This window comes from Centroberyx gerrardi, chromosome 5 (genome assembly GCF_048128805.1).
Source record: "Centroberyx gerrardi isolate f3 chromosome 5, fCenGer3.hap1.cur.20231027, whole genome shotgun sequence".
NCBI lineage: Eukaryota > Metazoa > Chordata > Actinopteri > Beryciformes > Berycidae > Centroberyx > Centroberyx gerrardi.
Window position 1 is genome coordinate 23,247,064 of NC_136001.1, and position 17,157 is coordinate 23,264,220.

The window sequence follows — 17,157 nt, forward strand, 5'->3', positions numbered from 1 at the left end:
ATCAACAGAGTTTGACAATTACAATTCTGATAAATGACGAATTTGATACTTCGCATAAGACAAAACACTCGGAACTCAGAGGAGTACACCTGAAAAATAAATTAACTTGGAATTTGGGAATTGGTGTCTGTCTGCAACTATGTGGCATCGCTGGTTGTCATTTGCCCTTTGTTTCATGTCGTTAAATCTGAGCCCAGGTTTGTGGCTCTCTGTGTGTCTATGGGTCAGCTGTGTTGGAGGGTCTATTTGGGAATGTCCACAGGCACCACAGGATAGCCCACACCTACGTCCGCTGAGATGCTGTCCACGATGGAGGTCAGGGAGCGCATGGTGCCGTGCTCTGGAGAGTCAGCAGCACTCAGGAGATCTGCAGGGAGACACAGACACATATTCAGTATCTGCTTCAAGTAAAACCATTGATGCTATGCAGAAAAATTGATGTTTGTGCTGTACATGTGTGTGTGTGTGTGTGTGTGTGTGTGTGTGTGTGTGTGTGTGTGTGCGTGTGTGTGTATGTGTGTGTGTACTCACCCTCGCTGCTGTAGCTCTGTGTGCACTGGTCCGGGGTGCTGCTCCACTCTGGGCTACTACAGCAGGTGCTGCCTGAACTGGGCTCGCTTGACGACGACACCTGTTACCATAGAGACACACACACAAGGTGCTGTCAGTCACTCTGTGTTATGACACGTCACACCCCACCCCACAGAGAAACACACACACACACTGCCGTACAGACTAACACCACACACACACACACACACACACACACACACACACACACACACACACACACAACAAATGCGTCCTGTGACCCCCGAGGTTAGATTGCATGTTGAGCACTATCTCAGAAGGAGTAGCAAGACATTTTCATAAGAAAGTGCAGATGGAAACACATTATGCCAGGAAACATACTGATCGTTTAACATCAAGATCGCTGCTAACAGTGTGACAGTGATTGGTGGGATTTTGGCAATTGAAATAAATCTGCGCACTGCTTTCTATTTTTCGCTAGATGATGGCACTTATCTCATGAGTGTGTTTTTTTTTCCCTCTATGAACCATTAGATGGCTATAGCCAGAGATTTATATCTTCTGACACACAACTGAAGGCCACTATAACCTTTAAAAATCAGCAGCTGAAAATAATACTCTTGCAGGAAACTTATGATATACTCATTCCAGGGCTAAATAGATAACTGGATACAGCAAATTATCTTGCTGAGGAAAACTTTATGACCGATAGCTCCCACACTCTGATGATGCACACGCTGTCAGGTGTCCTACAAAAAACGTTTACTTTGACCATTATTCTCATTTTTGCTGTTCTCCTATTCTAGTCTCTCTTTCTCCATCTCACCTTTCATCCTTTTCTTAACATTTTCTGTCCCTTCTCGCCTTCCCTCCCTCCTCATCCCTCCTCTGTCCTACTTACTCTGGGCTGGGCTGCGCTGGGCCGGTAGTGCAGTCCCTGCTGCCCCGTCTCGCTGTCCTGCTGGTTGAGGGAGGAGACCAGGGCCTGCAGCCTCTCGATGTACTGGATGGCGCTCCGCAAGATCTCCACCTTGGGCAGCCTCTGGTTGGGGTTCATCAGCGTGCTCCTCTTCAGAGCCTCGAAGGCCTCGTTCACCTTCTTCAGACGCCTCTTCTCCCTCAGCGTGGCCGCTTTCCGGCGGTCCATGGTCACTGTCTTCCGCTTGCACAGCTTACAGGCCCAGGGCAGGCACTGGCCCGGGCAGTGGGGCTCAGAGTGGGGCGACAGGCCGGACGGAGAGGCTTTGTCCTCCATGCCTGTGACCCCGACCCCTACGCCCCCAGACATCCCCCCACACAGCCCCATCATGGAGTTCCTGTCCTGGTAGCCCGCTTGGTCGTACCCCCCGGGCAGGCGAGAGGGGAAGTAGCTGTCCCCTCCCTCGTAAAAGCGCTGGTCGGGGAAGAAGTAAGGGTTGGTCTCGAAAAGCTCCATACTGGACAACGCTGTGGTCTGGATGTAGGGGACGAAGATCCCTGCTTCCCCTGGAACTGCTCGACGTGTTCTTCGGTCCTGCGCCTAGAGAGTGTGTGTCGGGGTGTGTGGGTGTGTGCCTCTCTTAGTCCTGGCCTGAGTTTGTGATGAGAGGAAGACGTGTGGAGAACAACTGGTGTGGAGCAACTGTAGGCTGGCATTTAAACCCCTCTGCCTGCTGCAGGATCACAGGGTTAAATTTAGCACGAGCCCCCAGAAACCTGACACGACGTTTAGCTGTTGCTGCACATCTACACTTCACATCTCTGTTGGGCCCTGCTCTCTAGGGCTTTAAGGCCCGTGTGTGTGTGTGTGTATGTGTGCGCGCGTGCTTGTGTGTGTGTGTGTGTGTGTGTGTGTGTGTGTGTGTATATGTGCACATGCCCTTGTGCGGTTCTGTGTGAGTGCGTGTGTCTTAAGAGGCTGGGATATGATCAGGTTGCCATGGAAATGGGACAGATTACCTCAGATCAAAGATGTCTGTCTTAATGAGCTAATCCCAGACTCACGTCCCCCTCCATGACACCATACATGAAGCCCCCTGCCGTGGGGGAGGTGGAGGGGGGTCAGGGACAGTCTGGAGACAGCTGTCACTTCTACTAGGAGCCAATGATATGCAATGACAAGAAGTTGTTTGTCTCCTAGTTCTGTATGGGAAGGAAAAAGGAGCACAGAAATTGTTATGTTTACTCAAAAGTAGGTCACAGATGAATACTTTCCCTCCATCGTGACTGCAGCAATGTCAGGTTTAGAATAATCAAGCAGTTCGGTTCTAAATTTGTTAAAGCTTCGATAACATTATAGCCCCTGCCGTTTTTGGCGGGTTCTAGTTTTATGTAACCACATTCATATCTGCTGACTTTCCTTCTAAGATGATTGCATAGTGTGAAGTCAACTTCTGAACTACACAAGTAAGAAATAGACAGGCCAGTGCAGTGAATGGACAGGAAGTACAGTGCGAAGTTGACATTGGCTCCTGTTAGTCTCAGGGACAAGAGACAATAATGAGACTAATATCCAGTGGAACGGCCTTGGCTGTCCTGACCCCTTCCAGCCAGCCGTAGTGATAGCCTAGCCATCGGGTGCTAATCCTTCCAGGACATGTCTCACCTCATAGCTCACCGCCTAATTCGGACCGGCTTCCGCCAGGATGGACAAACAGCCAAACAGACACTTCTGTCAGCACAGAAGTGGCCTGAATGACAGGCATGGTGTTAGATAAGCGTTACATCCTTGTGTATGCTATATCACTACCATAGGTTTATTACAATAATACACTTATCTGGCCAGAAGTCTTTGATAGAGTGGGGCAGGGGTCTGTGTTGTGGCCACAATGCAAAAAATGTCCACCTTAACAAGTCAGTTGGCCTCATATTCGGTCTAAAAGTCTTATTTTTCAAAATGATCACAGTCTCCTGGCTAAAGCCACAACCTCCAAGTATAAAACAGAGGAGAGAAAAGCTTAAAAGTGTTTATATCATGATATTTATATCTTAAGTATCTCTTTTGGTCTTTCTTTATCTATTTACTTATTTTACATTTAATTACTATTTTTGTCATTACTAAATGCAAATGGAAAGTGTATGGATATATCCCTGTGTGTATATATGTTGTAGGTTGCTGCACTGTATGTTAAATGTTATTGTATATGTTGTATATGTATGTAAGTTTTGTTGCAATAAAAAAAAAGTCTTATTTTTCTTGAAACGTGAAAATTTCTGCCAATGGGGTGAGATCATTCTGCTTGTGAAATTTCACCTGTTTTGAGAATTTTTTTTGAACAAAGTGTCCACATCTTGAAATAAGACAGATCACTCCACCAGTACCAGGTGAATCTAGAGTGTGAATCTTATGCGTCAATATCTTGAAACAAGGCAGAACAAAGCAGAGCTACAGAAGAGGATTAGGGCCAGAGTTCTGAGTTTAAACTCAGAATTCTGAGAATAAAGTCAGAATCCTCAGAATTCTGACTTTCATCTCAGAATCTCTGACTTTAATTTCAGAATTCTGACTTAGAACTCAAATAAATTTTTCACATGTAGCCCTAATCCTCTTCCGTACAGATCACTCCATTGGTATCAGGAAAATGACACGATGCAAGAAAATTCTTGAAACAAGTTGATTTGCATTGGAAGAATATGAATTTCAGACTCAACATATTAGATGAAATGACTTGTTAAGATGGATTTTTTTTCACAGTGTAGGACTGATGGAGTATGCAGTGGGCCAGGAGTCCAGTTCTGGGACTGGGTGTCAGGCAGTGGTTTGGCAGGGCTTGGTGGCGGGTAGTGGTCTAGCGGTGTGGGGTTTGGGACATGGGGCACGGGGCTGGGGCAGAGGCTGGGGTTGTAGCTCAGCGCAGGGCTGCGGTGGGCTGTCAGGTTAGTCTGTGATGGATAGTCACTGATGGTGGAGCGAGTACAAAGACGCCTGTGTTGGACTCAGGGGTACAGCAGGGAGGGGGTCTGCAGTGTGTCGGAGTCACTCATAACCCTCTGTCATCTTAACCCATTGTCAGCAGAACTAGAGAACTTGTGTGTGTGTGTGTGTGTGTGTGTGTCTCTTGAGGAAAGGGACTAGTAGTGTCAGCCACACACTCGTGTCTTGGTTGAGGAGCAAGTCCCCTCTCAGCATTTTGAAGTGAACACTTGAGATGCAACACACCAGGGGGGACTCAGTGTTTACTTACTATCTGTGGATGCGTGCCGTATCTTCCGTCTTCAGTTCAGGATTCATAGCACAGATTTAACCTAGTTAAACTAACAATATACTTTCAGTTGAGATTTGCACTGAACTGAGATTTTGGATTATGATTAGCTTTGATCCATCTGTACTGACCCTATATGTCTTGATCACCAATAGCAATAACACTATATTCAAAAATGTACAATTATATAACAACAATTCTATTCGATTTTGTAATGTCTTCTGAAAACCATAGAAGGAAGATGGAAGATGAAATAATTAAACATCTCAGAGACATTAATTAACAATAAACATTTAATTTGCTGTCTACAGATATTAATAATTATTATTATATAATTTTATTTCCCCAGAAAAATTATGTAACCAAAATACTAACACTAAATACTTGTGCGTGTGTGTGTGTGTGTGTGTGTGTGTCTGTGTGTGTGTGTGTGTGTGTGTGTGTGTGTGTGTGTGTGTGTGTGTGTGCGGACCAGGGATTGCCCTGTCACTGGCAACAGTGGTCCACTTCTCCTCAGTGACAAGCAGCAGCACATTGCAGGACAGCTGAGTTGGGAGGAGGAGGAGGAGGAGGAAGAGGAGGAGGAGGAGGAGGAGGAGGAGGAGGGAGAGGGATCAGCCCTCCTCGCCCCAGGTTAGCCTCAAGATCATCACCAACCTGGAGAACTTTCTTTTGAATGCACTCCCTTAAAAATCTCACATATCTAAGATAAGGATAACATAAGAACAGTGATGTAGTGTTAGAAAAAGGTGGGTGAACTGGGTAAACTATGGCCTTCAGCCGGTGATCATTATAAGACAAACAACCAGCAAAAGGAACAAATCTGTAGAGCTTATGTTTTCTTTTGTTTGATTTTTTCCTTTAAAAACCTTCCTCATATAATTCACATCAGTTTGATAATACTTAGTATTAAGTATTAATACTTAGGGTGTGGAGGGAGCTATAAGAAGATGGGGTAGAGAATGTAGAAAGTATATAAAAAGGCAAAGAAGATTAAACAAAGAAAAGAAAATGAAACAAAAAGAAGGCATGTGATGTGTCTCAGAAATTTTTTTCTGGGTTTCTAATATTAAAGTGTAGAATGCTTCTGCATGGACTGGGCTGCAGTGCTCTATGTACGTGACTCTGGACACAAACCTCACTATTATGGATGGACCGGTTAAGTGCCTATGGGAGAGGGCACAGTCACCATAGTGACAGCAACAGATGCCTGTGTCCGTCACCTCAGAGACTGCACGTTTTTATGGGGAATGAGCAGATAATAACTGAACCCCATTGTACTGTATTGTATTGACTATACAGTAATGTGAATTCTCAGTATTAATGGTAAATGATGACAACGCAGTACAATCCTCTGAGATGATCATCACTACAATCCTGTGAAATATCATCAGCCCAAACCAAATCTATCACCTAACCACTCTGAATCAACTAAGTAGGTGAATGGAGGGGGAGCAGTCAGAGCTGATTACTACACAACTGTGCCCCACTATTTCTGTTGAGTAATGGACCTTACATAAGCTGCAGTGTTGTATCATTTGACTGATGTCTAAAGGTGATTTGACACTACTACAGCCTGGCTAATCATCATGAGAATACTCCCATTCATTCCTTTTCAGAATGAAGTGCCCCACCTGTGTTTTCACAGGGCTCGGGAGGCCCGGCGAAAGCTTTCTAAGTCAGGGGGAAACAGTAGTTCTGCAGCCCAGCCGCGCTGCTCCTCACTGGGGCTTTTATCGCAGAGTAATCCCCTACAACAAACAGAATGGCCGGCATGCGCATACGCAGCTGTCGCCGTCTTAGTGCAAGTGGTGTCATGTTAAATCGCAGGAATGGACTGAGCCCCCGAGCCGTCCGCTGCCCTTCCCTTCGCTGGCATCCCACTCACTGGAAGCCACTAGCACACATAGACAAACACATTCACACACGCATACATACTCATACTTACACACATACTGTAACCCACTTCCTACTAACATACTTCGCACCACATGGTAGCCCTAAACTTATTCACTGTCACAAATAAACAATCCATATTCCGCTGCTGCGAACAACCACAGACAGATGACTTACACAAGACACAGTCATATCTATTCCAGTGATACAGTATATTGCATGATACTTGAAATTTCATTCATCCTTAGCAATACTTATCACAGGGCAGAAAACAATCATCCATCTCTTTCCGACTTTTACTTCAGAGTCAATCAGAAAAGTTATGTGACAGGACATTGGAGAGCAGGTCTTGGTGCTCATAAAAGCTATCCAGTTTAATTTGGAGGCAATTCACACGTAGATATTGCCCTGGTGTAAACTGCAATCAGCATAGCTCCTCTCTGAGACGCATCATTGCATCCTGTGCAAGCCCAGTGATGCGTATACCCCCTGTGGAGTGATGTTGTGAGATTTGAGTGGATGGCTGTGTGGAAACTATGTATGTCCTGATCCCAGTCAGTCCAGCACTTCAGTATCCTCTTCCATATCTGGCATCCCGCTGAGGTGAAAAGGAAAGACAAGCCTCCCTCCAGGACCTGGCTGGACTTGCTCTGTCTTTTTCTGGCCTCATCAGTCTCTCCTTGTTCCTCTCTCTTCATGCGTTGCTGTGCTCCATCTCTATCATTACCTGTTTTTTTTTTCCATTTTCTACTCTTATTCTGTATTCCTCTCTCCCTCTCTCTTTCTGTCTGTCTCTCGCTATTCCTATCTTTGTTTATCTCTGGCTCCACTGACCTTCTCCCATGTCAGCAGTGGGACAAATTTAGCGGCCTGGTTTCTGGAGCGACCAAATAGCCGGACACAACAGAGGGAATGTGCGTGCGTGTGCGTGTGTGTGTGTCTGTCTGTGTGTGTGTCTGTGTGGAGGTGAGAGAGGAAAGGTCCTGGCCACACAGATACAGTTACAGACATCCAGAGACACAACCAGAGAAGAGTAAAGGAGGGTAAACAGGCTGAGGCTCGCCATCCTGTAGGTATGCAGACGGACAGACGGAGGAGGAGAGTGACACAGATACCAGGCATACTCACATACGTTACCCTTTCTCCCTGATCAAACACAGTGGGCACAGTAGTTGGAATGAGCTTGAAGTCACTGATCACCATCAATACTCATCTGATCTGTGGTGTAATGTAATAGGGACAATATGGTAGAGCCATGTCCTTTTGATATAAAACAAAGTAAGGCACATGTAGGCCAGTCAAAACTATGCAAGGGCAGCCTTCCAATGTTTCCACTTATCGTATTGTGCCAGATCAGAGGCCCACCCAGGAACAGAACAACCATAAAGATATTCATGGGAAAAAATGCTCTCCACAAGTATTGGAGCAATGTTCGGCAGAGAGCTCACATCCTAACTATTTTCCCTCTAGGAAGTATTGCATACGCCATATGGGATAAAGGGAGAATGTGTTAAAAGTTATTCTGGGGTGTTGGGATAGATGTACTGTCGCCATGGAAACATGCAGATCCCCTACCACTCCCTTGGCCATGCCATTCTAGAGGTGCCAAGCTGCGGGTGCCATGTCACCAGAGTGTTATGCCACTCTTCTGCTATATGTTCTAGTGCCAACCCTGCTCTGATGTGCCAGATACCACGAACAAAGCAGCACTTCATTCTTGAATTAGATGCGGGGTCAGGGGCACCATTTTGGTATGGCGATTACATGCGCTGAATACTGTAGTGCAAATCACCAGGAGGACGGCAACACCTAGCTACCTCCTTCCTCTTCTAAGGAATATCTTTGCTTTTTTGTTCAACAAATACCATACCAGACATTCTTTTCACTTTGTTTGTTTCCCTACAGCCTGTCATTTGATCTGTGCTCCTGTGGACACACACACACACCTTACAAAGTGTCTAAAATGTGATGTTTGTTCTTTCTCATTTTTATCTGTATTCATGCCCTTTAATGCTATGTAAAGCACTTGTGACAAAACTGCTGCTTTAAAGAACTTTATAAATAAATGTAACTTAACGGTCTGTTAAGGTACTCATCATCTATGGAAATATGACTACTAGTCATACTGTATCTTTCTTATCCTTTAAGTCTAGGGGGGCTTTAGTGGATCCCTGACAAGGAGACTTTCACAGGGGACTTTCCACTGGGAATATCCCCTAATGACTAAGCAGCATTTAAATAACACCCTAGGGTAGAATAATTATAGTTTTCATGCATAAGTTGGATAGCGGCGCTGTTACAGCAACATAGAAGGTAGGGTGCCTGTCCCACTTCTCGGCAAGAGGACAAAAATAAGGCAGACACAAGTAAGCAAAAGAAGAGTGAGTAAGCAGAGGAGAGAGAAACGCAGGTGCTGGAGGCAGTCCTGTCGTGAAGGAGAGGACACATGACAGCTGGCCTGTCATACAATGACTTATTCTTCAGCCAATACACAGACACACACACACCTCTTCACCAGTGGGTACTGTACATCAACTGTCCCTTTGGTGTCTAAGTGAACTAAATGAAACAATAGTAATTAACTGAAACAACTCTTTATTGCTTTACAAAAAAAAGTTACAGCGGCACATCAGAGCATTACATTATTTGCAAGAAAGACAGTTGTTTTGAGGCAATGTTCCATGACAAGTAGGAAAAAAAACTGTTGGCTGTACCATATTTGAGTACATTTGTAGTCTTAATCTTAAATTTGCAACACTTATTTGTGTCTTTGTTTATCTGAACCAGTAATACTGGCATATTATACACTATACCATTGTTATTATGGATGTTAGAGATCTGCATCTAGTGGAAGTGAGTAGGTTTCTCAGGTCGTAGAATGATGGAAGCAAATATAATAGGCTACATTAATCTTTTACATAGCTTTTTAGCTTTTACATAGCTAACATAGCTCTCACACCAGCGCAGTGCTGGTTTTAGTCACGCTAGGAGGCATGCTCTATATACACATTACATGTATTACTGGTATTGTATAGCTTCAGTGGGCACCAGATACAATACTGAGACTTCTCCCCACCTGCTGGCAGAGAGATTAAGCGCAAGTAAAGAGCTGATCACAGAACAACTATGCCATTCCCTCTATGCTAAACAGAGCAGAGTCAAGAATTAAGAGCCTAATGTCACTGTACATCCTACTTGTGAGAAAGTGTTCGTAGACAGCTCACACGTTCTCACTGAAAGGAAATAGTTAATAGGTCAGACAAGAGCCCAGCAAGGGAACATACCAGCAAATCTTAAGTCAAATAACACAGAAATACCAGAAAAAAGTATGTCCATAAAACAATACAAATCAAAATTCAAAATCATTACATGGCAGTGTAACGCTTCAATCTAACCCTCAACTCCCAATAAGTACTACACAGTCACTTTCATGTCCACATCACTGAGGAAACATTTGGTAACTCAGGCCCTTTCGCTGAAGAATTTCTTGATACCTTTCAGAATACAATTTTGTTGTAAATTACACATTAGGACTCTGTTCAATGTAACAAGTGCAGTCATATCACCTTTGGCTCTACCTTTTTCTGGTTCACTGAAAGGTGAACATCTGAACTAAAACAGAATCATAAATAAATTAAATACAAAATATATAGAAATTGTTAATTCTTAACTTCAGGAAAGGAGGTCAATAATACCCTTTTTCTTAAAGAGAAAATTAAAACACTAACAATTAATTGAGATAACTTACTGCAGGCAAAACTATCAGCAGCAGCTTGGCAATTGTAAATATTGAATACACACCACCATCAAAATACCTCCCGGAAGAGAAAATTACAGTAAATACTTCTTCAGCTGTACTTTTTCAAGCAGGTTAATGTTAATCCTAAATCTTTTAACACTATGTTGAGAGAAACAGGACTTAAGTCACCACACTTGTATTGTACAGTACATTCACCGATGTAGAGAACGCATAAAAAAAAAAAAAGAGCTATGGAGGATGCTTTTAGGGAATGGTAGCTATTGACAACCAAAAGATGAACATGGTTCTGAGAAAAGACTTGATACTCTCTCTCCTCTACTCTGTCTTCACAATTGGAAGCAAACAGCCACAAAACATATGAGGATAGACAAAGGAAAAAAAAAAAAAACAGAAAAAAAAGGGCTGCATGAGGCTTAAAGAAAAATGTTTACCGAGTTTTCTACACATTTTCTATACTAAGTGGGGCTATGGAGACAAAGCATCACGCAAAAGTAATAGAACTAATGTTTCTTATATGGCACCATTCAACAACTGGAAACAAACTTTACACATAGCACCAGTGAAAATCCACTTAGCCTGAAAAAAGACAAGCCTTCATCAAACAAGAAAATTACACAATAGCTCCACCAATTTTACACTCCTGTGGCTCTCCGATAAATAAATAAATACTTCTGCCTTTGCACCTCTCTTTTATGAAATGCGGCACTAAAAACATAAACATTTGGTTTGTCAAACACTAGATGTCCGAGGTTGCATCTAACGATACTTCAGAGGCAGTGTGATGCAAAATAAACCATGCAACCAAGAACAAGCTCAACCAAGTGCTACAGTGTGTGTATGTGTTAGCCTGAAGGGTGGGTAAGGTGCAGGTTGTGTGTGTCTACCAGCAGAGGTTGTATACCAGAGTGCATGCAGCTATTATTATTGTTTATGTTTGCTTTAACCATCGATCAGGTCCCCAGGACCACAGTCCAGCAGGTGAATGTGTGTTTTTAGAGGATGAATATCTTAATAACTCTTTGAATGATTTTTCCACATCCAGGACAAGGAGCCTGGAATTTGTGCAGCCTCCTGGCACAGGGGAAGCATGTTAGCAGGTGAGCTGTACGTCCATGTATTATATTTCCATTACGTGGCCGCACTCGACACAGCTTGCAGGGCTCCATCAAGGCCTCAGGCCTAACCTCAACCTCCATCCCCAGGCTCTCCTGACTCTCCCCTCCTGAGAGCTGCTCATCCTTGGGCAAACCAGAAGGCCGAGGCCCCTTGCCCTTCCCTAAAACCATAGTGGGCAGTGGTCGGTCGGGTGTGGAGTGGGAGGGCAGGATGACAGGGTCAGACACTGTCCTGCTGCAGTCTGGGACGTCAATGCCTGTGTCGCTGTCATCTTCCTCATCATGGGCGGCGAGAGAGCTGCATGCTGGGATGTCAGGGACAGAGAGGGAATGGGCAAGTCGGGGGACATCTTTGTACCAGTTCTTACGTAGGGCCCAGCAGCGAACACAGTACCTCTGGAGAGGAGTGTTAAACTTCCTGCACTCTGTGCACTGCCATGCATCCTGAGGGTAAATGCAAAGTCACAAGTCTACATCTTGGAAGTTTTCATCAATAGACACAACTTGAGACTATGACAAAACAGATGGATGACACAGACCTGTGTGGAGATTTCTGTATCGGTGTCATCACTCAGACACTGGGAATCTTCATCTGGCTCCTCCTGCATCTGAAAAAATGTAAAAGACATTTGATCAGACTAAATTATCCTCACTCTTCCTGGCATAAGACATTTACTTCCCTTACAGCAAATGATTTATTTGGTAGACACAAATCTGTGAAAGTGATCAAGATTGATGAGATGAAAACAGTGGAAGACTAAACAATTTAAAATCATGTACCCTTACTGGGACTAATAAAAGACATTCGGCACAAAGTCCTACCTCTTTATCTGCCTTCTCTTCTTTCCCTCCTCCATCATCCTCCTCAGGTAGAGCCTCTCCTTCTCCTCCGCTCCCCTCCTCCAGTGCAGCCTCCTTCATCTCCACGCTCACCTGTTCGCTCTCGCCCTCCGTCAGGAACCATAGGTCGTCGGTGGTGTCCGACACGATGGCCGTGTCCTCCTCCTGTGCAGGAGACAGCTGACACCTCAGTCAGATCACCACTGTTTCACTCTTATTCTTTTCTTATGCCCTCCATCAAGCAAGCAATCATATCTGCTGGGTTTTTTTAGGCTAGAACCCCAAACCCTGTGGCTTCTTACTTGGTTTGTGTGGATGTCGGTGGAGCCATTGCTCCTGCGGCTGTAGTTACTACGGAGATTGCCCAGAAACCACCAGGGCAGGCCAGAGAGGTCCCACTCATCCAGAGTAACGTCCAGCTTGGGCCGTTTGCAGGCTGACCGCGGCAGGCCTTCAAGGGAGTCTGGAGAGGTTGAATTCAACATTATAAAACAGAAAATACTGGTTCTCAGTTTGGACTGGCTGAGTGACATTCTAAACCATTGTAAAATACCTGATAAACACATACCTGTGACCAAATAACAGTTACAAATTTCAAATATTAATGTATTAACTGAAAATCACCACTCATACCAGTACTAGAACTATATTACTTGGCGTAAAAATAACATGTCATTATTTCAAAATCACTGATACCAGTACTAGAACTACATCACTGATTAAAAACAAACATTTGCATATTTTTTTATTACAATGGTGTGTTACCATTTTATAAAGCACTAAGCTATGATAATCTGTGCTTTACACTGATTTTAGAACAGCTAAGAGGGTTTTGTGCTGCTTTGAGTTGTGCCTAATAATGCCTCTTACCTGTTCTAATATCAGTGCAAAGCATGGCCTCTGGGGGCTTATCACTTAATCAAAGTTCAGCTGAATGCTGTTGTCTTCACTATCAGCGGACATCAACCGGATACAGGTAAGAGGAAATATGTGACCCAAGCGGGCCAACCACAGTTCTTGCGGTCTTGTGTCACCCTACACGCAGTTACTTTTTTGGAGAGGTACACGTAAGCTATGGTGGCAGCCTCTGTGGGCTATGCCGGCCCCACAAACACCTACGGCGTAGCTACGGCAACACTTCAACGCAGAATCATAAATCAGCCTTAAGTAGTATTAACTGTTTGTTAACCTTCATCTGGCTCCCGAGGTCGTCTCTGGGAGGGGGTCTGCAGGAGGAGGGGCCTATCACTGCCAACCTCCAGTCCTGCTTTGGACACACCTCCATACACCTACAGAGGGAGCAAGAGTGGAGAAGAGAAAATGAGAACACAGAGCAAGAACTGGGCACTTGGAAGACTCACAGCTCCTTCTCAAGATGGCCTCGGGGTAAGGGGCAGTGGTACAGGGGTTGAGGGTTTGGGCAATAGGGGTACGGGCCGGTGGGGAGGGAAGGTGGGGTAAGGTCAAAATAATGTAGGAGATGGACTGGAGCATTGTGTGTTTGTAAGGAAAGAGACAGACAAAGAAAGGACAGGTGGGAGACGCAGGGCGTTAATTAACACAGAGATGAAACCCATGTGGAAAGGTTTGAAGAATCCAGTAGAGTTCTAATATGTATTATATGGAAACTAAGTCATGTATCATAAGTCGGGATTTAAATGCTGAATTCTTGTAAGATATGCTCTATGTGAGGAAACTAAATGGGCGGAGGAAGGCACAGAAAACATATACGGGGTATATAGCATTCAAAACATCAATAAGTGGTCTTGTGTATATTGTCTATGGGAAAGTGTCCACATTCATACACGAACTTGAAAACCTTTTTACATGGGAAGGAAAGCAGACAGACACATTCTAAGAGGACATTTGACATTGACCATTGAGTTATCACTGCTGTTAGACATTAGTATATTTGAAAAACATATTCCAATTTGATCTCCGAATTGACCTGAAATTTGACAGCACCCTAGATTGGCTTTAAAAACATACAACACTTGGTATTTAACCCTTTGGATTCACAGAGGAAGTGAAGACAAGTGAAAATCTGACTGTAGCTCAGTAATGTTGAGGCATACAGTAGGGGTACATTAGGGGGCATAGGTGCTTTGGGGTGGGTGTTGGAGGGGAGTGGGCAGAAGGGTGTAGGATCACTGGGGTGGGTGAAGGGGGGAAAGGATATTTAAGGTTTAGGGTGGTCATTGAGCCTGTGACTGGATCAGGAGCTGCGATCCCCCAGTTCGGAGCAGAGAAGAGAACTCTGAGACAGACAGAGACATTGACTCTGCCCCCCATCCACTGGGTGGAGCTGGCGGGTCACACAAGAGTGTTAGGAATACCACCAGACCAGACCAAGGATGGGGTTGTACAGAGACGGTGCCACTCTGTACAGATGCACACCAACGGAGACAGCAGCTCTGCCCTTCACCTCATTACACACAAGCCGACAGGAGCTCAGTATATACTCTAGAGGAACTCTTGGTGAACTGGGGTTACACCAAGACTTACTGGTTTCAATCCAGCACTGTGTGTAAGTGCATATTACACTTATGCCACGAATCATTAGTGAAGCAGCTTCACATTGAACCTGCTGGTCCTGTCCCTGTGTATTCGTTAAGGGTTGTGTGTTGTGAGGTGACAGAGGCTTGGGGTCTCTGTTTCTCCTGAGCACCATGCTTCAGCTTTACCTGACCGCGATCCTCCACTCCGCCATCTACACACTCACGGCCCACAGAAAGATTCTCTGCAGCGTCTGCGTTTCAAATGAGACACAGTAACAGACAAAGGACACCCCCACCCTTTAATTATAGCACACTACTTCTTTTAATACACTCTCACTAATGTAGGCCGAGTTGGAAACTGGTGCAGTTCTCGTCCAACCCAGAATCCCCCTCTCTTTAAGAGATGCACACACTGTCACAAGCACACACAATGTATCCAAATAGAAAGCTGATTTTAGAAGGAATATGACTTGTTGTTAAATAAGATAATCACCATATTACCAGAGATCTTCAATTCAAAACATATCATGGTAGATGCAACTGAATGAAACATCATTCAATTCATCAAACACAAAGGGAAGAGAAAAAAGGACAAGAATGAATCTCAAATAATCACAATCACACCATGTACAAACTAGCCGAAGTATAGAGACATACATATTGCATGTTATCTGTCTATACCCCCATGACAAAATAATTTCACCAAAAGAAGGTACAATGCATTTCAAACATTAAATGAAGGCATCACTTACCAGCAGAACCAAGCACAACCAAGTACTTCTTGAGCATTTCGTAGACTGGGCTATAAAATAAGAAAACATGAATTCAGAATTTGATTTCTTATTTTAGATGTATACTCCAGCATTAATATGAGAGTGATGAACAGAAGCTCTGTCCGTCTGTGTGCTTGTACCTGGGGTTTTTGACAGAGAAGCTCTCCACTTCCAGCAGTTCTCCCAGCGGGTCATCCTGACAGTGGACGATGTGCTGCCTCTGTTTGTCATATAGTTGCCTCCCCATGATGTACTGTCCCAAGTAGTGCATCACCTAAACAAAACAGTTGACTTTAGATATTGGCAGGCACCCACACATTTTTAACTACAGGAACACAATTTAGGAGAGTCTGGGATGGGCAGTTTAACAAGCTGGCTTTGCTGCCCCCTCCAGAGAACGTGTTGTCCAAAGCCAGACCATTCCGCCTTACAACCATCAACATACAACCAGCAAAACAGGTTGTAAGTTGACCTGCGCTGACAACTCACCTCTTTGAGCGTGAAGATATCTTCCTGGGCTCCGGCAACACGCAGAATCTGCAGGAGAGGTGCTCTGGGTTGCACCTGAAAATAACATGAACCACGATGCTATTGCTCAGCAGCATATGTGAATTATGTATGCTGATAATATAGTACAGGCACAACAATTGTCATATTTTTTGTTATCGCTCTTACCTGACTTCCATCTCCTGGTAGCGTCCTGCATGATGAGCTTGATGCCGGTGGCTGGGCTGATAGGGAGCTCATAGTAAACGAGGAAAATCTGAAATCCAGGGTTATAACGCATATAATGAGACAACCTTTTCCTCCCCAATCGTCAAGCAATATCTGATTTAGCACGCAATGCCACGTTAAATTGTTGCTGGCCTAATTTCTCTGAGCCTAACGCATTTCAAACGAGTTGCCAGACTGCTGCTTGACTGCAGGAAGCCTGGATCTAGACTCCACCATTACTGAGTCCGACAGCACTTTGAGCTTATTATCTTCAACTGGCAAGGCCAGTGCTCTTGACAAGCCGAGCTAACGTTATGCAAATGAATGCAATAACGTTACAGACTAACAGTCAACAGTTGCAACCGTTACTACTGGCATGTAAGCAGAAAGTCCGGGTAATTTTGGCAGGTGCCAAACCTGGCTCCCGTTAGTACGAGCAAACGTGTTAGCTAACGTAACGAAATAAAGCTAACGTTAGCTAACTTAGCTAGCTAACGCCAGAACGATATGTACGTTGAAAATGAACTCACCTTCATGAATTAGCATCACTTCAAAGCTGCTACATTGTTCCACACGTACTGTAGCCCTAGCAGCTACCTGATAATTTAATACACAAACATGAAAAAAGGCTTCTCAAAACTAATACTAGCTAGCTAACATTTAGGCAGTTAGCTGGCCTAGAAGATTCAAATGATGACGATGGTTGCACAACTTCCGGATTCACAGCTAACCACATGAGTGGCTGTAGCGCCCCCTACTGCTGGATAGAGATCAGACACATTGGATCTTCTACTGGACTGACCACAGCACAGACTTTCATTATTTCCTCTGTTGAGTGCATTCATTGTC

At 44.4% G+C, this 17,157-nt stretch overlaps 2 protein-coding genes across 3 annotated transcripts; both read right to left on the minus strand.

The window, feature by feature from the left end:
- Nucleotides 1-242: 242 nt before the first annotated feature.
- Nucleotides 243-1,981, minus strand: myog (myogenin). Its single transcript, XM_071910006.1, has 3 exons — nucleotides 1,433-1,981; nucleotides 532-631; nucleotides 243-367 (listed from the first exon to the last, which is right to left on the minus strand). Exons 1-3 carry the CDS (start codon nucleotides 1,964-1,966, stop codon nucleotides 243-245), a joined length of 759 nt encoding a protein of 252 aa, XP_071766107.1. The 5' UTR covers nucleotides 1,967-1,981.
- A 7,205-nt stretch (nucleotides 1,982-9,186) lies between these two features.
- Nucleotides 9,187-16,994, minus strand: mdm4 (MDM4 regulator of p53). Of its 2 annotated transcripts, none has more exons than XM_071910743.2 (11): nucleotides 16,839-16,994; nucleotides 16,270-16,357; nucleotides 16,084-16,158; nucleotides 15,735-15,868; nucleotides 15,574-15,623; nucleotides 15,008-15,072; nucleotides 13,513-13,612; nucleotides 12,626-12,786; nucleotides 12,306-12,488; nucleotides 12,023-12,091; nucleotides 9,187-11,927 (listed from the first exon to the last, which is right to left on the minus strand). In XM_071910743.2, the coding sequence occupies exons 2-11, from the start codon at nucleotides 16,339-16,341 to the stop codon at nucleotides 11,361-11,363; spliced, it is 1,476 nt and encodes a 491-aa protein (XP_071766844.1). In that variant the 5' UTR covers nucleotides 16,342-16,357; nucleotides 16,839-16,994; the 3' UTR covers nucleotides 9,187-11,360. The 2 variants fall into 2 exon arrangements, with proteins under 2 accessions (XP_071766844.1, XP_071766835.1); XM_071910734.2 differs by having other exon boundaries at nucleotides 12,306-12,503.
- Between the last annotated feature and the right edge of the window lie 163 nt (nucleotides 16,995-17,157).

Coding starts and splice junctions, on each gene's coding strand:
- myog (XM_071910006.1), bottom strand. CDS start 1,966: ATGGAGCTTTTCGAGACCAACCCTTACTTCTTCCCCGACCAGCGCTTT. Junction 632..1,432: donor CCAGCGCAGCCCAGCCCAGA/GTAAGTAGGACA, acceptor CTATGGTAACAG/GTGTCGTCGTCAAGCGAGCC. Junction 368..531: donor ACAGAGCTACAGCAGCGAGG/GTGAGTACACAC, acceptor GTCTCCCTGCAG/ATCTCCTGAGTGCTGCTGAC.
- mdm4 (XM_071910734.2), bottom strand. CDS start 16,341: ATGAGCTCCCTATCAGCCCAGCCACCGGCATCAAGCTCATCATGCAGG. Junction 15,624..15,734: donor TTCTCTGTCAAAAACCCCAG/GTACAAGCACAC, acceptor CTTATTTTATAG/CCCAGTCTACGAAATGCTCA. Junction 15,073..15,573: donor GGTTGTGCTTGGTTCTGCTG/GTAAGTGATGCC, acceptor TTTGAAACGCAG/ACGCTGCAGAGAATCTTTCT.